The 26,664-nt window shown below is 39.1% G+C and overlaps 5 protein-coding genes across 5 annotated transcripts in view; 1 reads left to right on the forward strand and 4 right to left on the reverse strand.

Annotated features, from left to right (window-relative positions):
• Positions 1-7,506, forward strand: part of ubl3a (ubiquitin-like 3a) — a 34,012-nt gene extending 26,506 nt beyond the window's left edge. The window contains exons 2-5 of the mRNA XM_067491757.1: positions 657-765; positions 2,000-2,086; positions 3,353-3,430; positions 5,789-7,506. Coding sequence (XP_067347858.1) covers positions 657-765; positions 2,000-2,086; positions 3,353-3,430; positions 5,789-5,841 — 327 coding nt within the window. The 3' untranslated portion in view covers positions 5,842-7,506. The remainder of the gene's footprint in view (positions 1-656; positions 766-1,999; positions 2,087-3,352; positions 3,431-5,788) is intronic.
• A 3,515-nt stretch (positions 7,507-11,021) lies between these two features.
• On the reverse strand, positions 11,022-14,159 carry LOC137108186 (olfactory receptor 1-like). The gene is made up of 5 exons (XM_067492546.1): positions 14,087-14,159; positions 12,752-12,994; positions 12,176-12,353; positions 11,761-12,064; positions 11,022-11,590 (listed from the first exon to the last, which is right to left on the reverse strand). The coding sequence occupies exons 1-5, from the start codon at positions 14,157-14,159 to the stop codon at positions 11,306-11,308; spliced, it is 1,083 nt and encodes a 360-aa protein (XP_067348647.1). The 3' UTR covers positions 11,022-11,305.
• Positions 14,160-15,593: 1,434 nt separating this feature from the next.
• LOC137108187 (olfactory receptor 6N1-like) lies at positions 15,594-17,480 on the reverse strand. Its single transcript, XM_067492547.1, has 4 exons — positions 17,198-17,480; positions 16,502-16,679; positions 16,093-16,396; positions 15,594-15,890 (listed from the first exon to the last, which is right to left on the reverse strand). The coding sequence occupies exons 1-4, from the start codon at positions 17,478-17,480 to the stop codon at positions 15,594-15,596; spliced, it is 1,062 nt and encodes a 353-aa protein (XP_067348648.1).
• Positions 17,481-18,490: 1,010 nt separating this feature from the next.
• Positions 18,491-22,328, reverse strand: LOC137108188 (olfactory receptor 1-like). The gene is made up of 5 exons (XM_067492548.1): positions 22,005-22,328; positions 21,705-21,882; positions 21,329-21,632; positions 20,842-21,051; positions 18,491-18,610 (listed from the first exon to the last, which is right to left on the reverse strand). Exons 1-5 carry the CDS (start codon positions 22,306-22,308, stop codon positions 18,491-18,493), a joined length of 1,116 nt encoding a protein of 371 aa, XP_067348649.1. The 5' UTR covers positions 22,309-22,328.
• A 2,537-nt stretch (positions 22,329-24,865) lies between these two features.
• On the reverse strand, positions 24,866-26,423 carry LOC137108189 (olfactory receptor 1-like). The gene is made up of 4 exons (XM_067492549.1): positions 26,201-26,423; positions 25,705-25,882; positions 25,313-25,616; positions 24,866-25,159 (listed from the first exon to the last, which is right to left on the reverse strand). Exons 1-4 carry the CDS (start codon positions 26,421-26,423, stop codon positions 24,866-24,868), a joined length of 999 nt encoding a protein of 332 aa, XP_067348650.1.
• Between the last annotated feature and the right edge of the window lie 241 nt (positions 26,424-26,664).

Raw genomic sequence — 26,664 nt, forward strand, 5'->3', positions numbered from 1 at the left:
ACTGGGTGAGTACTGGTATATGCTATTTGGGGCACATTGCACATTTTTATTACTTCACTTTTCTCAGATTGTTCATGTGTTGTGTGGTGTTTATAAAATGAGTTGTTATAAATATTGGTTGTGTTAAACATTACATAAATATATGTTTCGGAAACAATACCAATCTGAAGCAAACCTTATGGCTGCATGCTGTATAACAATGCAATGCAAAATAACTAAATGTATTATGAAAATGTAAGAAAAGCAGGTAGTTCACATATTGTGCAGAGAGCTTCTAACTGAAAACCTTCTTATTTGGTCTCTTGAGGAATATCATGTAACAAAGTAAATGGTTAACAGTTTTACAGGGAAAGGATGAGGCAAAGAGGGAAAAGGAAGTGAAAAGGGTCAGGCTGCCAGTAAGCTGCAGAATCGGGAACTAAAGAGACAGAGAGTGAAAGGAATGAAAGCAAATTGAAGAGGAAGTTGGAGAGACAGATGGGAGATGATCCTGCGGAAAGAACACTCCATATCCTTCTTCTGTTTCCTATTAAATTACCTAGCTAACCTATGTGCTTCCTGGTTCGACTGTTTAATGTGACATATTGCAGAGCTGTTTGCGCTCAAAGCTATACCCCATATACCTCAAACTTTGCTTGTTTCTACCTGTTTTGCAGATAAACCTGCGCCTTATTTTAGTGAGCGGGAAGACAAAAGAATTCCTCTTCTCTCCCAACGACTCAGCTGCAGACATTGCCAAGCACGTCTATGACAACTGGCCAATGGGTGAGTTGCTCCCCTCAGATATTTTAGTTATTGTTCCTGGCCAGGAATTGATAAAGAGGTAGTTACATAAGTCGTCACAAGGTGAACGTAACAAACCTTTCCCTCTGTGGAAAAAAAAAAAAATCATTCTCGGTTATAAGTTAAAGTCACTCAGACACTGATGTCCAAAACTGATTGGGTTGTTAAATATGTTAAAGCTCTAGTCATTTAAATAAGTATGTGTTACGTAGTAGTGGCTGCAGTGTAGTAAGAAAACCTATAGAACTCTGTTTAGAGAAGCTATACTGTGTTTAAAGGGTGCTGCTGCACCAGTGGTAGAATTTATATTATACAACCGACGTTACACCACCTTCAGATCTGAACAGACCTCGACCTTCTCTACTGCACAGTGCATGTGGTCGAGTTTAGGAGAAGCCAACAGGGCATGAAAACTCATGGATTCTCCAAGTGACAAGTTACGCTTTCCCTCCCTACGCTTTCACTCAGTGAGCACCAACACCCTCCGTTTAGCTAGAGACAACATCTGTCAGCCAGACTCTGCTGCTGTGCAAATCCCCGTACTGTTTGCTCTCTCTCAATTAAAAAAACGCTGTTAATTTTCTCTTTAGCTCCTCCCAAACCACACCTTGTGTTCTTTTTTAGAAAGCCCATATAAAAGCCCATATATTATACATTCTGTATGCAGAGATCTAAAATAAAGGCCCTAAAGATCTTAAAATATCTTCTGTGCGGTTGTTGGTCCTTTTTCCGCTATGCAGTGACAAATGTCTTTTCACAATACTGCATGTCCTACTTTGACACAAAATGGAATGAACGTAGTCGTTAAAAATTTAAGGCCTCTCATCTTTGCTGAACTTAGTCAGAGCCCCTTAATTACATTACTTGTCTCCTTTCCTAAATGCGTAAATCTAGAACCTGGGAACTTTCAGTAACAATGTCGAGTCTATCTGGCTTTGTTTATAGGAGCCAGTTCAGTCCCAAGCTGTAATTAAAAAGTTGTGAACCCTTATCTAAATTGCACATTTTTCATTTATGTTTTACATATTGTACAATGATGATGTTTTATTGGTACAGTAAAATTATTTCAGTCACAATAAGGAATAAAAATAAGAAGAGACAAGCAAGAAATGAAAATATATGAAGCTTGTCATCTGTCTTTTTCCATGTTGATTTTTTTCTTTCTTCTTTCCTTAACTCTCTTTTTCCATCTGGCTCTGCATTTTTTTTTTTTCAGACTGGGAGGAAGAACAGGTCAGCAGTCCAAACATACTGAGGTTGATCTACCAGGGACGCTTTCTACACGGCAACGTAACACTAGGAGGTGAGGAAAAAACCCAGAATGTACGTGCTCCTAGAAATACACGCGACATCACAGCAGTGTGTGTCGCTGGAAAGTTCTTTGCTACTCTCATCTTTTTCCTGAGCCGCAGAACAGAGGTACCCCAGTGCTCTGCACAAGCCTGCTTTGATGGAGAGAGGGAGGAGAGCGGAAATACAGAAAAAAAGAGGCTGGTCAGGAAAGGGGCAACACTGGCACTAGAGCAGACCTAAGGCAGCACAAAGAAGAGACAGAAAAGAGACGAGGGGGCATGAAAATGAATGCGAATAAGTGAAGAGCAAAGAGCAAAAGCTTCTTTTGAAACTGCCCACTTCACTTCTCCTTTGCTTTTAGGCTGTTTTTTGTCCACTTGACCCAATTTTGATTGGACTGGTATTTTGTGTGCCTAATGGGGTTATGGCTGTCCCTAACCCTTTTACACTCATCCCATTACTGCCATCCATCTGATAATTCCCTTATTGTTGGTGTTTGCACGCTGACACAGAATCCTCTTAAAGTCGGCCCAAAACTCAGAGTGATTTTGAAATGCAAATATAGACACAGCACATGTGCGAACACCACCCATCATAATTTATATCCAGTTTTGGGCAGTAAGGTAAACTACAATTTAATTAAAATGAATTAATCAGTTGTAATTAAATGAAGTTGTGCATGTCATTAGCACAATAGTACTAGTGCTTCTTACTGTATTCCAAATCATTCTGACAGTGCTTGGTTTCTGTTCATTTTGGATTCAGATATGTAATATGTAATAGTGAAAAACCTGTCCACTGATGTTTTTGCAGATTGCGGTCTTGTGGTCATTGAGTTTTGCTGGACAAATTATACCGTATGCCAGCAAAATTACTACATTAAAGAAAGATAAACAACATAAAAAGCCTAATTATGTCATCACAGTATAGCGTTTAGAGTTTTTCCCTGAAAAAGGTTTTTGGGAGAAAGAAAACACATACTGTAATAGTCAACTCTACTGTATGTGTGAAACAACAGACTATGTTTAAACAGTTTGTTAACATTAATGTTTTGTGGTTGTTTTCTGCAAGTTTTATTATTCTGCAGCAAAATCACCGTGCAGGCATCCCAAACGTAGTTATTGGCTGTTTTCTGTTATTCATAACTAAGGTTAACAATTTCCAGTGTAGTGTCAGTTGATACTGATAGTGAAGAACTTGTACTGTACTGAGATGTACTGTAGCTCACTGAATAACCTCTAATGCTCTGTGTCTCTCTCTCTTCTCCCCCTACTAGCTCTCAAACTGCCCTTGGGGAAGACCACAGTGATGCATTTAGTTGCCAGAGAGACTTTGCCTGAGCCAAATTCCCAAGGTAACCAGCTTTCTGTCCCCCCTTATTTCCCTTCAGGAGGCCTTTCACAGGCCGAACAACTTTAAACATTCAGCTCCCAGCCGTTATTTATCCCTACACATGGCTACTGTTTTAGGAACAGCTACTGGTGCAAATAATTGGCTCTCTAAAGTGTAACCCTAAGCTACTGCACATTGTGTAGAATACACGGCTAATATAAATCATATTCCATGACATGTCTCCATTGGGTGACAGTGTGGTAGGATGCGATTGCACGTAGAGACAGAAACCACCTTTAAAGAGTGAATGATTTGGATCTGGCAACCCTCAACTTCAAGCTGTATTGTGCATTATTGAACAGCTGCAGGTCAGGAGCAGTTGTAGTACTGGTGGTAGTAGTGGTGCTAGTGGAGCTGTTGCTGAATGGTGATGGACCTGAAGTGTTAAGTGTTTATAATTTAACTGGACCAACCTAACATCAGTTGATATTACATTATAATTCATTGCAGGTATTTGGTGCCTCCTATTTCAATTTAAGACTTCAGATAGTTAATCAGTTAATTGTTAGTTAGTAAATGTCAGACATCCTTTTATTCTTAAAGTCCTGCCAACAGCAGCCTGAACAACTCGGAGACAGTGTGCTGAGGCTGTCACACACACCCTCTAATTGACAAAATGAAATTTTGACAGAGCTACTAAATCTCTCAAGTGAGATGTGAAAATGGTTAGCAGGAGATAGTTGGTTCAAAGAGGATAGTGTCTCATTCATGTTCTTGTAACATTTTCCTAAACATCTGTCATATATTCGTTTAAAAATGTCTGCTCAAGGTTAAATCTGGTTTTATGCAAGTTGCACTGTGTAAACAAATACATATTCATGAAAGTAAAGGCTCTCTAGCTCTGTGTGCAGAAGTGAGAAACGAGATGAAGTGCACAAACAACAAATTTATTTTGGCTGTCCAAGAAAAAAACCTCCCTGCCAAGGATAAAACTAACCCCTCCACCCTCGGGTCTGATACACCTCTAAGTTCATTGGCACACAGTGCTGCAGTTATTGACCTTAGTGGGACTAATTTGCTATGCAGTCTGGGTAAAAAAGGTCAAAGTAAAATAAATAACCTTACTCCAGATGAATCTGCTATGTAGATGAACAGTTTAGTAAAGAAGAAATACTGTAAAATTTTGACTGTATATATGTTTTACTAATGTTACTCTGGTCCCTTCCTGTTTTATTTTGACAATTTGCTTTACATATGTAGTTTTTCCTCTTAAGAAAGTTCCCTTTTATGTTGGTGTTACTGGATGTTACAATGGCAGGTGAAAATAGAAACATGTCTCCTAATTCTGCGGTCGACTCTAGGCTTATAGTCATGTTCTGTGTAGATGGTGGCTAATTTATTTCATGCAGTGTTCACCTTACATCTACATCTACAAGTTGTCTACATTCAAAAAATGTTTTGTAAATCCTGATCTTGTTTCCGGATCATTTTTGTAGAGACTCCTGTACACAGTGAAACACCTGAACCATATAGTTACCCAACCCCAGTTCAAAAAAGTTGTGTAAAACCTAAATAAAAACAGGAGGCAGTGATTTGCAAATCTCATCAACCCATATTTTATCAAGTTCGAAATGAGCTAACATTTTCCATCAAATGGTAAAATATCTCATTTTTATTCTGATATGCTGTTTATGTTCTATTGTGAAGAAAATGTGGGTTGATGAGATTTGCAAATCATTGTTTCTGTTTTTATTTATGCTTTAAACATCATCATTTTTAAAAAATTTGGGTTGCAGTTAAATGTATTGTTCACCTTTTTTGTAAGCGGGTAATAAAATTGCACCACGACATCTGGTAAGGAGTTTGGGACACAAAGCCAGCTGATTATATCAAAATCAACATCAGTACAGATTAATAACAGCAGCATTGGCTTATAATCACTCATAGAATGCTAAAGACATAAAATGCTAAATTAAGGGAAGGTCAGCAATGATTTTGGTGCCACAAAACTACTTTTCAGCCTGTTAGACCTCAGTTCTGCTCCTTCTGCTTTCTGAAATGACCTACTCTGTCTTTTAATGCACCCAAATTCACAATATAGACACATATCCTTAAATCTTTTCAAGCAACCAAACAAATCTGATATCATAATTAAATCGAAACAATAAATATGACATGTTAATGAGCAGTAATTCCAGAGGTGCTGGGCTATGGCCATAAAATCCTTCTGTCACAATTACAACATCTCACAAAATCAACAAACTTCTAAAAATATAGATGTAATCTGGTAATCAGTCAAGTAAAATGTGTTGGAATGACTGCTTATATCACCTTATACATTTGTTTGGTGCCTCTCTTATTGTGTGTGTGTTTGTTTTAGGTCAGAGGAACAGAGAGAAGACTGGGGAGAGTAACTGCTGTGTCATTCTGTAAATACACACCTCCGCTGCCAGCCCTCCACCCTTCTCATCTGTTCTCGCCCTCAACGTCCTGGACCTAATGAGCTTGTCCCCTGTCCTGGAGCCTGACCACAATGCGGATATGCACAAACACACAAACACACGCGCACACACTTATGGCTCTCTCTTTTTTTTCTCTCTCTCTCTTACACAGACACACACACACATACATACAGCAGAAAGACAACAGGCTCAGGCTGATCCAGGACACAGCAGAACAGTGATTATCAATAGAGTTGATTTCTTTGTTGTACATGATTTGTTGTCTTGGAAATTAGAGGAAGAAGCTGAATTTTCATGTGTTTATTTTACTTAGTTTCCTAATGCAAACCTTTTTAGCCTTCTGCCATACACACACATATATACATTAGACATCCACACATTGTCTGGCCATCCTCAGCTGGTCTGTTAAAAGTCAGCTTCAATTGTAGCCTGTTGTCATAGTAATGCAGTGCTCAAGTTTATGTGTGTGGCCTTGTTTTCTCCTGCAGACCGCTGAGAATTAACCACTAAGAACTCAATCCAAACCCAATCTAAGAACACACACACACACACGCACACACACACACACACGTATGAGAACTCAAACTATACATGTACATTAAACACACACACAAATGCCTGTGTCCTTTTTCTTGGCCTTCTTTGCATGTGCCCATAAAGGTCACACAGCAGAATTGTTTCCTTTTTTTTTTGTCTGCAGAGCACTGTAGAGGCTCAACACGTTCGACTTTTCCAGTTTTCATATCTTAGCCAAACAAACAGACAGACAAACAAGCAGTGTCGCTGGTCTTGTTTTGGTTGTTTGTTCTTCCACCGCATTTGGGACTGTGTTTTGACAGCACATATTACTGCATATTACTGACCGGCCAGCATTGTCATTCATACAGCGCTGTGTCTTTTTTCTCCCCTTTACCCGGTTGAGGTAAACAGGCCTTCTTTTTAGTGTTGTGAAAGATTTCTCCAACAGTTGCTGTTCAAGCAGGGAAATTAAATCAGAATGAATAAATTCCTTAGTTGTCTTAATTCGCTTCTTCCTCTCTCCCCTTCATTCTCTCTCTGCATTAATAAGTCCATTTTGCACAACTGAAGCATGTGCTCCTTCGTCAGATTAATGAAAATGTATAAAAAGTTTGTTTTATTTTATATTTTTCCAATGGAAGTAATGTTCCAAACTAAGGTAACCTGTAGAATATATTTAATATGAATCTTATATAGAACATGACGGCTCTAGATCTCGTTGATATACAATATATTGGTGTTTAGTCTATGATTGTGTATACGGTTAGCTTCTAGCCAGTTCACAGTCACTCGCTGACAATGTCTTGTGCTTAACAGCAGCAAAACCTCCCTAATCATCGACAGACTGTATTTTTATGTTCTTTGTGCTCTTTTTAATTTTTTTTCATGTTTATAATTTAATGTAATCCTTTTTTTTTCGTTGAGTTTCTTCTGCTTTTAAAAGAATCGCTTTGTAACAGCAGTAGGTCTTAAAAATATTGTTTATATTGATCAGGGTTCAAATCTGTACAGAGACAAAAGTTTTCAAACCAATTGTAAATAGCACTAATGCTCCCTCTCCCTCCTCCACACTTCAAAATGGAATACGTCTGTAAACTAAATAAAAGTTAATGAAGTGCGCTGCCTTTTTTGTCTTGACTCCCTGCACTTAAATCATAAAAGTTTTCAATATCGCTTGGTTTCAACAGGCTGCTGTACTGACGCACTGCTGCGATGTTTAATGGTGTATATTTAGCAGTTATGTGGAATGGGTATCGTGACGCACTTCCATAGAAATTATATTTGATAGTCTGTTGGGAAACTTGCAGATGAGGTTACGGAAGAACATGGCTGCCGTCAACATTAAGTTTAACTCTAAGCGCATGTAAAACTCTAACTTTGTGTAGTAATACCACAATTTAAAAATATATCTAAATGTAGTCTACAGGGTGGTCGCTTAAATGTACTGTAAAAAAAATGCTTGTGATGCAGAATGACTGAATGGTTGTCCTTTCATAGGAACAAGTTGCATAAGGTATCACAGTTAGGCCTCTGATGCTGTAAGTAAATTTTGCTGATAATACAGATGTGGATTAAATTGTTAATACCCTTCCTGAAAAAGGGAACTAACAATTTTCTCTTAAAAAAACTGAAACACATTTTCAAGAAATAAAATACAGCCTCCATGGCAAAAAGTCTAAATGTAAATAAAAGCAATGAAATTAGTTAGAAATATCTTCAACCTATATTTGATTCCCAGTAGAACATAAATGAAATAAATGTTACATATTATAACATATTAAAAGATGTTAGAACAGAGATTTTACCATTTCATAGAAATTATTAGCTAATTTTTAATTTATGGCAGCAACACACCCCAAAAAATTTGGAAGAGGGGCAACAATAAGCTGGAAAAGTAATTGCGAAAATGGAGCATTTGACTACTAATTAGGTTAATTGGCATCAGGTCAGTAACATGACTGGGTATAAAAGGAGCATTTCAGAGAGACAGAGCCGCTCGAATGTAAAGATGGACAAAGGTTCACCAATCTGAGACAAACTGCGTCTAAAAATTGAATTGAGTCTCTGTGCAAAAGGGACAAGGCCGAAGGTCAAAACTGGATGCGTGTGATCTTCAGGCCCTCAGGCAGCACTGCATTAAAAACAGGCCTGATTCTCTACTGGACCTCACTGCATGGGCTCAGGAACACTTTCAGAAATCACTGTCTGTGAACACAGTTTGCCGTGCAATCCACAAATGTAAATTAAAGTGTTTTGTAGTCAGATGAATCAAAATTTGAATGAATCAATTTCTTTTTGGAAAAAAGTAACGTTGTGTCCTGTGGACTAAAGATGGACCACCCAGCCTGCTTGCTATCAGCAGAAAATTCAAAAGCCTGCATCTCTGATGGTATGGGGGTGCATTAGTGAGTATGGTGCGGGCAGCTGGAAAAGCACTATCACAACAGCATGGCTTCACAGGAGAAGAGTCCAGGTGCTGAACTGGCCTGGCTGCAGCCCAGACCTTTACCAATAGAAAACATTTGGCGCTGTAAACAAAAAGAAACGGCAAAAAAGGCCCAGGACTGTTGAGCAGCTAGAATCCTTCATCAGCAACATACCTCACCTGAAACTCCAGCAACTGATCACCTCACTTACAAGATGTTTACAGACAGTTGTTAAAAGAATAGGCGATGCTGCACAAAGGTAAACATGACCCTCCTCCAACTTGTTTGAGATGTGTTTCTGCCATCAAATTCAACGTGAGCTACTATTTTCCATGAGTTTCAACATCTGATATCTTGTTTATGTTCTGTTGTTGATAAAATATGGGTGGATTATATTCGCAAACCATTGCGTCCTGTTTTATTTACCTTTTACACAACAACTTTTTTTGGAATTGGGGTTGTAAATATAGAATTTGAAAGATAAACTAAATGTTAGAAAAAGATGCATTTCTTTATTTTCATGACACATCTATATGTGCTTTACATTGGACATTTTTATACTAGTACCTCTGTAAAGGATCTGAATACGTTTTCCACCACCTTATACGATCATCATGTGTTGAGTGTAAGATACATATGAAGCATATAAAGGTGAGGATTTACAGTAAAAAGATAAGGAAGTAAGACTTTAATAAATGTACATTGTTACATAGCTGCGCTTTGTGGACATGTGTAGGACAGATAAACTTGATCTTGTTTACAGTCAACTTAGATGAAAGGGAAGAAAAAGCAACTGTCAAAGATTTTTAGAAGCTTGGGTAATTTCTCCTTGCATAAAAGCAAGAGAGAATAAAGTTGATTGGCATAATTTCTTTCACAACACCTGAGTCACGCTGTTGAGTCACTAATCCAGTTTCTAGCACAAAGGCCACAGTGGAGCAGGAAGAGCCATGCGGAACCAAGCTTACACCTCAACCTGCTGATCTCAGAGCAGTTTATGACACACAATGGTACCTATGGGGCAGGTTTAAATTAATTATTATTTATGAAAATCTCTTAAGTTTGTGACATGGTAAATAATGATGACTCTGCTTCTGTTATGGTTACAAAACGTGGTTTCGTCGATCTCAACCTTCCTCCAGCGTCCACCACACAGTGACCGTTGTGTGGGCCAGAAATTCAACACTGATACAAGTGTCCTCACTGTTACTCACTCTCACACACTGAACCAGCCTGAGTTCTGTTTTTTTTGTGACATTAAGCTGCTGCCTGGCCTCTGAACAATACACAGTTGTGTTTGTACTGACAAATCATTGTTCCAAAGGTAGCAGCTGCATGAGTAAACACTTTGGCTAAATGTGACATTTCAACAGTGGCATTTACAACTAGACTGCATCTATAAACATTAATAAAACTGGAATGACTTCATGTGTCTGACGCCAACTTCCAACCCTAACAACAGGCTGTAAAATGAGAAGGACTGGCTGGGTGGGTGTGTGCAGGCGGCACCTTCCATAAAGCTACACCTTTATTATTCATGTTTGGATGGATTAAATTGGCACAAATATAATTATGGGGTACGCTTCACATGAAACATGAACCAAGCATTTCCGTGCTCAATGTGTGACCCATTAGAAAGTGCAGAAGATTTGAGGATGTTGCCATCTACTGGCGATATGCCTGAAGAGCATTGTTAGAAGTGGCGAAGGCCATGTACAGTATGCACACATGTACAACCATTTTCCATAAATGGATATTGTTAGGTTGAGTTTTTCACTGCTTGGGCATTGTCATATGTTTCAACTATAACTGCAGAATACTCTGATTTCCTTATTAATTTGTTATTTCCCATATCACTGCAAGTTTGAATTTAATCATCTCACTCTTTTACATTCAAAATATTCAAAATTTTTAACGTAATATTCCATATGAACAAAATTGTTGGTGCGCTTAAAAAATTACAGTAAGATTTTTCTGTCTTTTGTTTCAGAATTACTTTTGTCAGTTTCAAATTATTTCAGGGAAAAAAAAATCATCCAAGTCTTCAGGTGTTTTTAATTCAGGATGTAAATTTTATGGCTAAATGTGTTCTTTAGTCACATGCTTATTTCCACATACAGTATTTTTACTGAACTGTATCAAATAAAATGTGAAAAACTGAATAGAAAATTAACACAGATTTCCTGTAGTAATGAGGCTGATTTGATTGTTAATGAGTTACACACCTTCTGTCACCGCAATATTCAGAGAAATTTAAATATGACAATGTTTTTACATTTTGAACGTAAGATATATGCAGAATTAATTTCTATTTTGGAAGGAAAGGGGCCATTGGTAAACATACAGATAGAGTAACATCATCAGGACATAAACAGAATAATGTTTTTTAGCAGGGTTTACAGAATGGACATTTGTTTCTAAATATATTTGGCTATTTAATCTCTTTCTGAATATACAAATATATTCATTATTATTTTAATATACGCTAGGTCAGTGTGACAAAGAGTTTTTTTTACTGTGATCCCTTGTGATATTCTTCAGTTTCTCGACCCAGAGTCCGAATATTTTCTTGATCTCACTGGTTCTCAGACAGTAGATGAACGGGTTGATCAGTGGAGGGAAAAGGCTGTAGAAGAGGGTGGTGGCTATACGTTTGTCAGGAGTCATTGTCAGATTTGGGAAGAAGCGTGTAGAGTAGACAAAGAAACGTGGTATGTAGTAGATGGAAATGATACAACCCTGGGTGGCACAGGTAGAGAACGTCTTCACTCTGGCCTGAGGAGAACAATGGCCAAGGGTTACAAGGACTCCCAATATGTGTCAAATTTAAAAAGAGATAGAGAGAACGAATTATGAAATTCTCTAATGTCTATGAACAGTCTGGAGTATTGGACACATTCATTTTGTAAAACCCGATTATAAAGTTTTTTGTTTTAAACCATTACCTGTCCACTGGCCATGTGCAAAACTGAGTTGATGATAGAGACATAGGAGAAGATGATGAAGGCGAAAGGGACATTAAGAATCAACATCGCTCCAGCGTAGCCAACATTGAATGCTTGGCTGGTGTCTCCACATGCTAGAGCTAGAAGTGACATGTGGTCACAGAAGACTTGTATGATCTGGTTTGGCCCACAAAATACCAGCAGGGTAATGTTGATGGCAGTAATGCCAGGGAAGATGTTTGCCATCACCCAGCAGAGGAGGATGATGCCTGTCATAGTTTGGTTTGTCATCAACACTGGATATCTGAGAAAGGGAACAGTGACAGAAAATTGCAGAGGAGAAGCATGAGGAGGATGTAAAAAATATATTTTAGCATAATTGTAGGGCTCAGAGGTGACACTATTAAACATTCACCTGAGAGGAAAACAGATGGCTACATATCGGTCCAAGGCCATGGTGAATAAAATCAGGGAGTTCACTGAACCAAAATAGTGGATCATGTGCTGTTGCAAATTGCAAGTGTGAAATCCAAGACTCCCATCATTCCACCAGTAGCGAGCAATAGCTTTGGGTAAGGCCACTGTGGTAAAGCCTGCAGGACAATAAAAGCAAAAAACAAAACAAAAGAAATAAACATCAGTATTTGATTTTCACAGCAATGCACTTCCTGCTGGTCTACATTTTTCATTAGAAACCTGGACTGCAGTTCGGTTATTGATTGATCCCCTGGTAACACTGCTGTACATCAATAGCTTAACAGGATGGCTGTTGTCGAGATCAGAAATGCAGGCTGCGTCCACTTTTGCCTTTGCTACATTCAAGGTTATCACCGGTAATTTATACTCTGATATCATCGATGTTTTTTCACTGTGTCAGATAGCAACATGACAATTGTTATGAGCAACATGTTTTTATGAAAGCAGTGTAACAGAACACGTGAGATTAGAGCACAAGACAATGACAGAATGACAGAAACAATACCATATTTACCGATGTCTGAGAGGGCCAGGCTGACCATGACGATGTACATGGGCTTTTGGAGGCTCTGCTCCAAAGCAAACACCAGCACCAGCAGGACGTTCCCCACCACTGTGGTCACATAGAGGAAGAAGAAGAACCACCCCACTAGGTGAAAATACTCTGACTGCAGACTTGGGAAGCCCACAATAAAGAACTCTGACACACGGGTGTAGTTCTCATCCACCTGAAACATACTGAAGGCAAAGAGAGCACCTGAATGAGAGGAACATGAATGAGGAGAGCTTCAGGTTTTTACTTCACTTTGATTGTGTGACACGTTTGAGCAGTGGTTTTATAAACATTTTGCGACTGTCAGGAAGTGTGAAGTTTGTCAGCTCTAATGGGACCCGTTGGTACCCCGGGGTTTGTGTAAGTTCAGACTAAAGGTTAGGCATCATGTTTACTTTCAGGTCAGGTTCAGTCATGTAGGTAAAGACAAAAAGGCATAATTGTAAATATTTAGAGCTGCACAACGTTACTTCATCTTTAGTCTTTTAATTTAAAGTGATATTACACGTAACATTATGAGTCTAGTGACTTCAGGTTTAGTGTATGGTAACTACTGACATTACATGAAGATGCACAAGGGCTGAACAAGAAACAAAAACAGAAACTCAACTGTGCTGGGTTTGCGAAGGGTTTGGCCACTGCTCTTTAAGACTTGAGTGAAGTTTGGACAGAAATATGAGCCTGATCAGTGCTCTGATACAAATCCCCCCTTAAGGATACACACAAAGATTTAATAATTAGAAATACATTTTAAACTTGTCTTATATTCACTTCAAAAAAGTTTTTGAGTGAGACTCACCCTTCAGTGAATTTCAGTTTTCTTCTGTTATCTGGGCAATGCACACAGCTTGACTCCTCCTCTATTATGTGACTTTAGTAATTTACACTCAGGGTGCTCTGTAAAATCATGAAGAATATCTAAACATAATTAAAAGACACTCAACTTTGTAGCCACTGATGTGTTGTGAATTGGTGTGCTGGTGTCCTTGCTTCTGATTGTCTATCAGGACGATAATCAGAGGCTAAATTAAAGTCTTTACCCAGTTTTTGGATCCTCCCCAAAGGAGCAGTGAAAATTAGCAACACAGCCTAGTCCCTCACTCTTGCTAGCACTCTTTAGATAAGACTGAAAACCGGGAATTTGTACAGTTAAAGGTTTGACCATTAGTGGGATTAAGGTTCCACAACCACTTGTGCGTTTGCATTAGGAAGGTACAAACAAACCGGATAGTAAAGGTTCCTAATGATCCAGGAGGATTTGTCTGGAAGCTAAGTCAGGTCAACTGGATTTCTTACTTCTTAGTGTTTGCCTACACAAAGTGGTGCCCCCACATAGCCGGCGTTGACTTGGAGCTTTGGTTGCGCGCATGATCCAAAGTGAATGCTACGCGTATGTCAGATACAATCCCACATATTGCAGATGGGCAGCATCAAACAATTTCAGCAGCAGCAGCTTCGAATCATAATGGGCAGAAAGTTTGTGGAATAACGTTACTGAGCTTGTCCACAACTACCCGCATTTACACACCCACCATTTATGTTGTCAGTGCCATTTTCTCTGCCTGGATCTCAACAGTGTTACTTTTGTTGTCATCACATCAAAGATTGATTTGAAATCTGTCATTTAATGTTCATAGCAAAGACAGAAACATAGAATGTTCAACCTCAAAATTGAACTGATTAGGTCAGTATATTATGGATAATTTTAATATACTGTTTTGCATTGCATTTAATCAGAGGCATCATAACCCGATTCACTTTATTTGTTTAATAATTAGTTTTGCTGAATTGTGTCATGAAATATTATTTTTTTGATTTTCTGTATCATCCCTTTGCTCTTCCATCTCTCCCTGTGAATAAATGATGAGAACTGCTTCTTGGATAAATGCGCCCGTCACATGTTGTAGTCAACAACACCACCTTCACTGTAGTTATTTCCGAGATCATGTTTTTAGTAGTGGAACCAGCCAGGAAGTCTGGTGCCAGCACACTCTCCCGACTCAGGCCGAGGCTAAAATGTGCTGTAGGATCCCACAGAGCTGGTCAGCACAGGCCTCCAGGGCCCAGCAGCTTTGTTCTGATGTAGCCTCTTCACCTGGCCACTGGACACTTTAACTGCTTCAGAAGGGAGAAGGAAAGTCCATGCAAAATAGAGCTGAGCTTAGGTGGGGTGTGTCAGCGCTAAAGTCACCAGCAGGTGGGGCCTTTATAACATAGTCACTACTCTATTTTCTGCCACTGAAAAGATTTTCTTCCCTTTAAATTTCAAAAAGTCATGTGATGATTTGTATGCACTACTTAACTAAATCACAATGGTTGCATTTACTAAATATCTATGGGACAGATGATTTTTTTTAATTTTTCTTGTTCAAATACTTAGCTGTTTGCATGAATGTTCTTGATTAGTACTGAGTACTAAATGTTGCAGTGTCACTCCTGTTATTGGTAACTGTAGAATCTGCAGTTATCCATTTGATCAGTGTGATCATTTATCATATTTATATTTGAGTCAAAAAATTCATCATCATAAGAAGTAGATTTTTGCTATTATTGAGCATCAGGTGTGAAGGATTACGAAGAACAAAGTTGTTAGTGTGGTGAAAGCTGTTTACAAGTTCAAGTTCAGTGCAATAATTCCGAAAAGTTCCTCTGAAGAATTAAAGAGTGTGAGAATGGTACAAAAACAACAACATTTTTTTAGTAGGGTCCACGTGCTTGTGCAAATTCCCAGAACAGTTTATTATCAAACATTATTTCATTTTGTGTTCATGAAAACAACTACAACCACAAAGTCATGGGGGATTTATCCGTGTGGAACTGTGACATCAACAATTTGTCTCTGCTTCAAAGGCATGATGCTCTTTAGATTCTGGACCCAGTGTCTGAATATTTTCTTGATCTCCTTGGTTCTCAGACAGTAGATGAACGGGTTGATCAGTGGAGGAAGAAGACTGTAGAAGAGAATGGTGACTATGCGTTTGTCAGAAGTCATTTTCAGGTTTGGGAAGAAAGGTGCAGTGTACACAATGAAACGTGGTATGTAGTAGATAACAATGATAGAGCCCTGGGTGGCACAGGTAGAGAAAGTCTTCATTCTGGCCTGAGGAGAACAATGCCTGAGGGTTACAAGGAGTTGTGAATACTAAACCAAAAAGTAAAAAGAAATAGTTGCTGAACACAGGATTTAATATAACAATGTCTGTGGCCTATAAAGTTGCAGAGTTTGAGGCCTGAATTTCTTAACTCTGAAAAAAAAAAAAACAGACACACATAAAGATTGTAAAAACATGCCATCACCTTACCTGTCCACTGGCCGTGTGCAAAACTGAGATGATGATACAGACGTAAGAGAAGACGATGAAGGCGAAAGGGACAAAAAGAATAAACATAGCTACAGCATATCCAACATATAACTGTCGGCTGGTGTCTTCACACGTGAGAGTTAAAAGTGACATGTGGTCACAGAATGCTTGTATAATTTGGTTGGGTCCACAAAACACCATCATGCTAAGGTCAATGACTGTGATGCAAGGGAAGATGTGTGCCAGCACCCAGCAGGCGAGTGTGAGGCCTGTCATAGTTTGGTTTGTCATCATCGACGGGTATCTAGAGAAAGCGAGGCACAGTGTGGGGAAACAAAAAAACTATTATTTAAATGTAGTTAAATTCTAAGGCTTAAAGGTGAAACTAATAAATCGGCTTTTTTTTCACCTGAGAGGAAAGCAGATGGCTAGATATCGGTCCAACGCCATAGTCAATAAAATTAAGGAGTTCAAGGAGCCAAAATAGTGAATCATGTGCTCTTGGAAGTGGCAAGTGTAAAAACCAAGACTTCCATCATTCCACCAATAGCGAGCAATTAGTTTAGGTAGGGCCACTGTGGTAAAGCCTGTAGGACAAAGAGAAGAATGAAAAAGAAAGATAACAGCCGAAGATAAGTGGATTATGCTTAAAAATAATATATATATACATGTGAATTCAGGATCACATTTATTTTATCAACCTATAGTCTCAACCTATAGTCTCCTCCTTCAATTTAGAGTGAATTCAGCAGACAGATTCACACTGAGCAGCACACGTTCCACCTCCTGAAATACAGGCACTGTACTGCATGGGGATGTCAGCTTACATGTTATATTCTGACCTACATAATCAAATACATAAGGTGTATCAAAAAGCTAGGGAGAGAAGCAGTTAATGGGAAATGGAATACAGGCTGCCTTCATTATGGCCTTTGCTATGTTCAAAGTTGAAAGCAGCAATTTGTTGAAACCGTCAGTGTTACTGTTGTCAAATAAAGTGATGGTTGGTTAGAATTAACATTTTTATAAAAGCAGTGTAAGACAGAATACATCAGAATTTAAAAAAAAAAGAGATGATAGGTGAAGGAAACAATATTATATTTACCGGTGTCTGAGAGGGCCAGGCTGACCATGACGATGTACATGGGCTTTTGGAGGCTCTGCTGCAAAGCAAACACCAGCACCAGCAGGAGGTTCCCCACCACTGTGGTCACATAGAGGAAGAAGAAGAACCAGGCCACTATGTGAAAATACTCTGACTGCAGACTTGGGAAGCCCACAATAAAGAACTCTGACACACGGGTGTAGTTCTCATCCACCTGAAACATACTGAAGTCAGAGATGGACACATAGTACAACCAGTAAAACACAGCATGTCTGGGGGGCATGGTGGTTAAAGTGAGTGAGCTGTGCAGATGCTGAAGTGTATGAGTCCATACCTCACAGAACGTCTTTGACGATGTAACAAATACGAGCAGGAGACCCTCTGTTTTATAAAGATGTTGATGCAGACACTTGCAAATTTGTTGAGACAACTTTTTCCCAGTGGAAAGAAAAAAGGAGCACACAGGTTGTGCTAGTAATCCTCCCTTAATAGTTGTGTCATTGTTAGGCAACATAATAATGTCTTACTTCATATTACTGAAGACAAAATGTATGGCAGGTGACTAATTACACTGCAAATGTGTACATAGGCTTGTACATCCCAAGAACTCAAAGATGCATTATTATATTTTTAAATATAATACTTTTTTACTTTTTCTTTGTTTATTCTCTATCTGGGGTTGCCTTCATATCTTTTGTTCTGTAAATTGTTAGATTTTGATATGACTGGAAAGAAACAAATAGGAAGAAATGGACCCTAATTGTGATAATTTGCTGGTTTTACAGATGCTCTGTGCAAGATCTCCTAAATCGAGTACAGTCATGCTCACAAAGATGAGGCCGCACTCCTCAACGGACCTACGATAGTGAGGAATCATGACAGAAAAGCTTTCAACTTACCATCAGAAAATTAAGGGACCCTCACGAGATGGCTACCACATCCTCCAGCAGTAATAACACCTGGCGTCAACTTTACATTCTATATAGCTGGATTTTTTTCAGCTGGGGAGGAAAGACAGGAAAGTTAAAGTTAAGTTACTATTGTAGCTAGCCCGGGTGTAGTTTCAATATTATTTGCTAAACTTTTAAATAGAGACTAGTGGTTCTCAGTCGAGGAGTCGGACCCCTCCAAAGGCTGAACCAGAAGATCCGAGGGGTTGTGAAAGGATTAAAAGGTGAAGAAAAAAGAAAAAGGTCTAGTTTGATCGCTAACCGGGAACGAGCACACAACTCTGATGCTCTGACCATGCAAGTGATTCTCTTCAACACAAAAAGTCACATTGTGGGCAATTGCTCAAGCAGTGTGAGCACAGGCCAGTGTCCGGATCCAGTTCCCGATCTTGCCTATCACTACCCTCTCTCCTGTTAGTTGCAGATCACTGCCATTATCACCATTTTTGTGCTTAAGCCTCATCTACAAGGAGACGTGATAACACCGTTATGCAGAATTCAGTCTTGAAGGCAAAATAGAATATGGAAACAATGCAATAGTCAGGAGAGCAATACAGGTTTTTATTCACTGGACTAATTACACGAATTTAGAAGAAATTGAGTTTGAGACTTAGAGAAGATGTAACACCAGTAAGAGAAAGTAATGCGATCCAACGATGGCAGCTGCTAAACGACCAAGAAGATGAAAAAGCAGAGAGAGAAGGAAAAAAGGAGAAGGCGAGGAGGAGGATGAGAAGGAGAAGGAGAAGAAGAAGAAGCCCACCTCTTGGCCCTGTTTTGGACCTGAATCCTGCCTGTCAAAAATTGGTCACCTTGCCCATGTGTCTGCCTGGTCAGTGTCTCCCCCTGGGTGCATTATCTGCCCGGTCAGTCACTCTCTGATACGTGAACTGTGACTCTGCTTTGTCTGCCCTGTTAAGCATTACTGCCTGATATGTGGCTTGTTTTCAGTTGCCGGGTTCTGTCTCTGATCTGGCTACTCACCTCTGCACCCTAACGACCTGCTGGCTTCCAACCTTGCCTACTCCTGGGCTACAATCATCAGCCTCCCTTAACCTAAGTCCTCACCATAACTTACTGGTGATCTTTCCCATCGATTAGGCAACATCCCAACTACCACCAAGCATACAGTAGTGCATACTACCCCTCCACCCTATTCATTTCAAATAGGGTGGCTAAAACATTACCACCACCTCTTCTTATAATTCACTCCAAGACGACTCCACTATTCACTTTGACCTCAATAATAAACACACAGTATTATTACCTTTCCGACAGTTTCAACTTAAAAACTGAGAAATCATAACCTTGTAAAAGTAGAATGGCAGAGCCACATTGCACAGGTGGTTGTAATGTTATGCCTGAAGAGCCGTTGAAGAGCTCCCAGTCTCACCTGCTCTCACCACCTGATGTGGCCACATCCCATGTTGCTCAAACGTACTGCAGAATATAGACTATATAGTTGATGCAATTATTTCCTGCCTGAAGACTCTTTGACCTTAAAACACACTATAACAACTTTTACAATATTTTTTTTTAAAAAATCTGTGTCTGAGCATTTGAGTTCAAATCTACTATACCATCACAGGGGGCAAGGGAGCAATTGTTTAGTGTGAGTTAGGGGTTGTGTCTAGGACCTAAAACTTTCTTGTTTCTCCGTCCTAAACACAACCCCTAACTCACTCTTGTCCCTTGAGTCTGCAACCAGTAATAACTGTAACAACACTAATGGCAAATTCATTACATTTATTCCATTTAAACTTTAAAGGTTTTAGTCCCGAAAATACTGAGTGGTTTCACTCAGATGTGAAGGTTTTTACTTAAACTTGGCTAAAACAACACATTCACTTTGAGTGGGAAATAAAAGCATGCATTGTAATAAGTTTAAATATGAATACATCTGAAGTAATTGATTGATTACTCAGTTGATCAAATGATACATTGTAAATAATATGTACCTATATAGCTCTTATTTTTACCCAACTACTTCCAGCAACTTCCAGCAACTAGTTCCAGCTTCTTAAATGTGAAGATGTCCGGCATTTTCTTTATTTTGTATGACCAGATATTTGAATTCAAATTTTCAGCAATTTTACACCAATTATTTATTAAAAGAACAATTTTGCAACTTATTACTTTTTTTGGTACCTGTGAGGAGGAAGGATAGATAAGTGCATGAAAGCCTTGTTAACACAGATTTTCCTGCTATTCTAATTTCATCATCATCGTACACTTCTGCACAAAAAAATATTTCTAAACATAACCCTTTACCCTTTGCTTAGATTGGCCATTTTCCCTACATTTATGAGGCTGTTTCTAAAATGTCTCCCATTTACAAGTAGCCAAACATACTGCCTGTTTCTTACAGTATTTCTCACTAAAACACAAAATTAGAGCGTCATCAACAAAATGTTTCAAACACGCTGTCAAAAAACTTCTTCCTGCTGTTTTGTATGCTATGAAGCTTTGAAGGACATTTACAGATACATTTACATTTTAATAAAGCATTTTTGTCTATTTAGCTTATTTGGTAATGACCAGAATAGTGTATTATAAAGCTTTATTTAATTTTATGTTCAGCAACACAACCACAAGGCCATGGATGACTTGTCAATGTGACATAGTGACAGATCCCGTCTGGCCACGCTCCTTAGGTGCGATGCCTTTTTGTTTTACGACCCAGAGTCTGATTACTTTCTTGATCTCACTGGTTCTCAGACAGTAGATGAATGGGTTGATCAGTGGAGGGAAAAGACTGTAGAAGAGAGTGGTGGCTATATTTTTGTCAGGAGTCATTTTCAGATCAGGAATGAAAGGTGTGGAGTAGACAAAGAAACGTGGTATGTAGTAGATGGAAAGAATACAACCCTGGGTGGCACAGGTAGAGAAGGTCTTCATTCGGCCCTGAAGAGAACAAAGACTTTGGATTAAAAAAACATGAAAAATGAAATAAAAATGGCCAAAGCTGTGTCAAAGAAAAAAATCCTCAGCAATGAGTTACCTTTATTACAAAAAGATCTGTTTGTTTCTGACAAAAAATGTCTCATTACTTTTACCTGTCCACTGGCCATGCGAAGTACCTTTAACGCTTTACTTTAACTTAAGACAAATTTGTAATTTTTATTACAACAAGATCTGGTTTAATCTGACAAACAAAATACAAAATACATCATTCATTTACCTGTACACTGGCCATGCGCAATACTGAGATGACGATACAAATGTAAGAGAAGATGATGAAGGAGAAAGGAACATAAAGAATAAACATTGCTACAGAATAGGCGTCGCTCATTTGTTGCTTCCCATCTCCACACACTAGAGCTGAGAGCGACATGTGGTTACAGAAGCCATGTGTGATTTGGTTGGGGCCACAAAACTGCATCATCATGAGGCCGATGGTTGTAATGCTGGGGAAGATGTGTGCCACCAACCAAGAGAAGAGAATCAGACCTCTCATGGTTTGGTTTGTCATCAACATCAGGTATCTGAGAAAGAGAAGGAGAAATGTGAGGAGGAAATAAAAATGATAATCATGTTGTGAAACTGCTTATCTTCACCTGAGGGGAAAACAGATGGCTAAATATCGGTCCAGGGCCATAGTCAATAAAATCAAGGATGTCAAGGAGCCAAAATAGTGAATCATGTGCTGTTGGAAGAGGCAAGTGTGAAAGCCAAGACTCCCATCATTCCACCAGTAGCGAGCAATTAGCTTAGGCGAGACCACTGTAGCAAAACCTACAGGGCAAAAAAAGTTACAGAGTGTGCTTGAACTTTGATTTATAAAACAGTGTATCCTTTCATAGACAAGAGCTCTAAAAAAGACAAATGGCAGATGACAGAAACAATACCATATTTACCGATGTCTGAGAGGGCCAGGCTGACCATGACGATGTACATGGGCTTTTGGAGGCTCTGCTCCAAAGCAAACACCAGCACCAGCAGGAGGTTCCCCACCGCTGTGGTCACATAGAGGAAGAAGAAGAACCACCCCACTAGGTGAAAATACTCTGACTGCAGACTTGGGAAGCCCACAATAAAGAACTCTGACACACGGGTGTAGTTCTCATCCACCTGAAACATAATGAAACATATAGAGACAGGATGATGTGAGAAATGCGAGCAGCAGCCTCTCAGTTTTATAAAGATTTTGTGACACGTCATGGAAAGTATCTTGACGGAACTTTTCCCAGTGGAGGTAAAAAAGTACACTTTCCTCGCCAGTTGTATCATTTTTAAGTGATGTGTAATGAAGGATGGTGTTAATTTGTGATTTTAGTATTCCAATAATTTCCTTCCCAGGGTGTTGTAACAGTATAGTGTGGAAGAAATATTCTATATGAAAAATAAAACACAATATAACCATGGCTGTGACATTTCACTCACTTTGTTACAGTCACGCTTTCATTTTACTGTTGTCCATTTTCTTTTTTTGCCCAGAGATTTTCCCTCTTTTACTTTCGGATCTTGCCCCTTCCCTTTGTTACCGCCTCCCACCACTGCACACTGTCAAATCCCCCTTCCTTGCATGTCATCAGTCATCAATCCCTGTATTTATCGTCATCATCATTTGCCTGATTGTCTTTAGCCTCCGTGCTTTGACATCATGACCGATGATAAGGCAGGCGCCCTACAGCTGCTCTGTGTCTGATTGACCTTATGTCCTGCCTCCTATTGTCTCGGGTCTTCTTTCCTGCTGCTTTGCTAAACATTTACCCCATTGCTACTTTATGCCACATATCTTTATCAACCCCAAAAGATAATGACTCTGACCTCTTCTCTTGTATTTGTAATAAAACATCATAAAAACCATAAAAACTTAGCCCTCTGTCTACTGTTCTGCTTTTGGGTCTGTCTAATCACTATGTCTACCCAGCAGATGTTGGCAGTTTGTGGAAAGAGGTAATGTTTCATATGTTTCACGTTTCATGCTCATGAACAGCAGCTACTCCACCATTTTCCAGGCAGTCACACAGTTTTTACCAATTACGAGAGCTTTTAAAACCGCTTCTTGACCAGGCTTTGGATCACACAACAGCAACGCAGTGTGACAGACTACACGGTAGAATTTTGACTCCTGGCGGCCCACAGTTAGCGAAACAATTATAGTGCTTTCGATGACTTATCAAGGTCTGTCTTCTGCAGCGGACAAATTAACTTCAGGAGCTTGTATCTTATTTATTAAACTTAGTCTTTGAAATTCACACCACTCAGTGATCATGAGAGATGAGTGGAAGGCAGTCTTTAGCAAACAACAATACCCTTTAAAGGCATTACTGCCTTTTGGTCCAACTAATGCCCTGACTGTCTTCCAAGTTCTTGTTAATGATGTTCTCAGGTGTGGTCAACCAGATGGTTTCTGTCTATTGAAACAATATATCATTTTCTGAAGACCCCCAAGAACACAATCGACATATTAGAGCATTATTATAGAGTTTTAGTGAACGAACATTATGGTAAAGCTTAAAAGTGCGGGTTCCATGCTGCCTCTGTTTCTTTCCTTGGTTTTGTGATCCCCACACAATGCTTTTTATTAATTTCCACCAGAGATTCATCGGAGGCTACAATTTGGCGGCAACATCTTTAGACAAACTTATGTCAAGCCATGATCCCTGCATTTAGTCTCTGGAGGCTGAAGCCAACTTAAACACACTTAAATGCTGCTTCACCCCTTCTCACCATACTGGACCCTAAACACTTTTTGCTTTTGAGGTGGACGCTTCACAGGGGTTAGTGCTATTTTGTCTCAAAGCTCTTTTCTTGAAAACAAGCTCGGGGGGTTCTGTCTAAATGCTAACCCACTGTTGTAGCTTCATGTTTCTCTAACTATTAGTAACTGACAGAAGTAAAGCTGAGAATGACTCTGACCACAGAGAGTAAAGAATTATATATCAAAACTATCCACAAAATTCTACTTACATTGATGTTGCCTGTAACCTCCCTTATGTTTGCCATAAACCCTCTTAAAATGAGCTACAAATGCCTCATGCAATGAGATTGAGAGGTCAAAGGCATATTCAAATAAACCTGACTCGCTGCAAATGTGAGAAAATGTGTAATTGACCCCATTCTGCCTTTTGTTGATGAGCTGCAATAAAAGAGTAAATGCCAAGCCCCAGATTTTTATGTCATATGTAGTTTGGATTAAATCTTCAACCAATTCACATTTGGTAGATGGAAGATCTGGGAATAATATAGCATTCTTAAACAGTTTACTTATCTGCTTATTATAAATAAAGTAGAAAGACTGATGAAAGGATGTTTTTTTTTTTTAATTTCTTTCCACCTGCTGGAAAAAATGATGAAACCTGAATAAGGTGAAAATGCAACATGATTCATTTTTTCCCAAATAGGAAATTAATTGTTAGGATACCGCATATTTAAACTGTTGTTAAGATTTTCGCATTCCCTGCAATAATTATAAAACTATGATTGATTCTTTAGTTTTATTAAGTTTTATCTGACATTTCAGCTGTTTCTCTCAGTTTTTTTAATTTACAAGTTGATTGAATCAAAGTGCTCTTGGTACACAAACAGACAGCAGGAATGCAAACCCCGTAAAAATTCCTGTTTAGCAGGGTACACACGCTTGCATTGATTTCCCAGTAAAATATATTTTTTTGTCTGTTTAGCTTATTCTTAATTGAGTAAAATAGTATATTGTAAAACTTGATTTAATTTATGTTCATCAAAACAAACTTACAATGTCATGACTGATTTGTCAGTGGGATGTTGTGACAGCAATAATTTGGTTGTTCTCTGTAGGTGTAATGCCCGTATGTTTCGTGACCCAGAGTCTGATTACTTTCTTGATCTCACTGGTTCTCAGACAGTAGATGAACGGGTTGATCAGTGGAGGGAAAAGACTGTAGATGAGGGTGGTGGCTATACGTTTGTCTGGAGTCATTGTCAGATTAGGAATGAAAGGTGTGGAGTAGACAAAGAAACGTGGTATGTAGTAGATGGAAAGTATACAACCCTGGGTGGCACAGGTAGAGAAGGTCTTCATTCGGCCCTGAAGAGAACACAGACTTTGGATTAAAAAAAACATGAAAAATGAAATAAAAATAGCCAAAGATGTGTCAAATAAAAAAATCCTCAGCAATGAGTTACCTTTATTACAAAAAGATCTGTTTGTATCTGACAAAAAATGTCTCATTACTTTTACCTGTCCACTGGCCATGCGAAGTATTGAGATGATGATACCAATGTAAGACAAGATGATGAAGGCCAAAGGAACATAAAGAATAAACATTGCTCCAGCAAAGGCGGCGCTCATTTGTTGCATCCCATCTCCACACACTAGAGCTGAGAGCGACAAGTGGTCACAGAACACTTGCATAATTTGGTTGGGGCCACAAAACAGCATCAAGGTAAGGTCGATGGTGCTAATGCTGGGGAAGATATGTGCCAGCACCCAGCAGACAAGAACAAGGCCTGTCATGGTTTGGTTTGTCATCAACATGCTGTATCTAAGAAAGGGAAGTAGAAATGTGAGGAGGAAATAAAGATTGCTTTATGTTAGTCATAGGTGAGACTAATAAAACGGCTTTTCTTCACCTGAGGGGAAAACAGATGGCTAGATATCGGTCCAGGCCCATAGTCAATAAAATCAAGGATGTCAAGGAGCCAAAATAGTGAATCATGTGCTGTTGGAAGAGGCAAGAGTGAAAGCCAAGACTCCCATCGTTCCACCAGTAGCGAGCAATTAGTTTAGGTAGGGCCACTGTAGCAAAACCTACAGGGAAAAGAAAGTTACAGAGTGTGCTTGCACTTCAGTTTATGATTGAATTCATTTTGTGATTTTGTGATATAACATACAGCATGAAATAGTTCCTGTAAACAGTAACTCTTCTTTAATTAGAAACTTGCAGTCATGAGGGCAGCTACTTCCACTATTCCCTTTTCTGTTCTGTTTCTGTTAACAACACTAATTTATTCATTCTTTGTTTCTGGAATTACTTTAGAGATGGGTGTATAAAACTGGTGTATCACTTGATATGCAAGATCTCTTACGAGAACAAATGGCAGCTGACGGAAACAATACCATATTTACCGATGTCTGAGAGGGCCAGGCTGACCATGACGATGTACATGGGCTTTTGGAGGCTCTGCTCCAAAGCAAACACCAGCACCAGCAGGAGGTTCCCCACCACTGTGGTCACATAGAGGAAGAAGAAGAACCAGGCTACTATGTGAAAATACTCTGACTGCAGACTTGGGAAGCCCACAATAAAGAACTCTGACACACGGGTGTAGTTCTCATCCACTCTAAACATCCTGAAAACAGAAACAGGCAGATAGTGGGAACCTTTTAAGAACTGAATAAAGGATGCATGATGGTGCTTACCTCACCGGACAGCCTTGATGCTGTGACAAGCACAAGCAGCAAGCCTCACAGTTTTATAAAGATCTTCCCACGTGCAGGAAGTGAAGTCTGTTTATGCAACTTTGTCCCACTGGAAGCAAAAAGTACACACTCACTTTGTGCTTATTAGTGATGGTTTCAGTCTAAATTTG

Source organism: Channa argus, chromosome 22 (genome assembly GCF_033026475.1).
Source record: "Channa argus isolate prfri chromosome 22, Channa argus male v1.0, whole genome shotgun sequence".
NCBI lineage: Eukaryota > Metazoa > Chordata > Actinopteri > Anabantiformes > Channidae > Channa > Channa argus.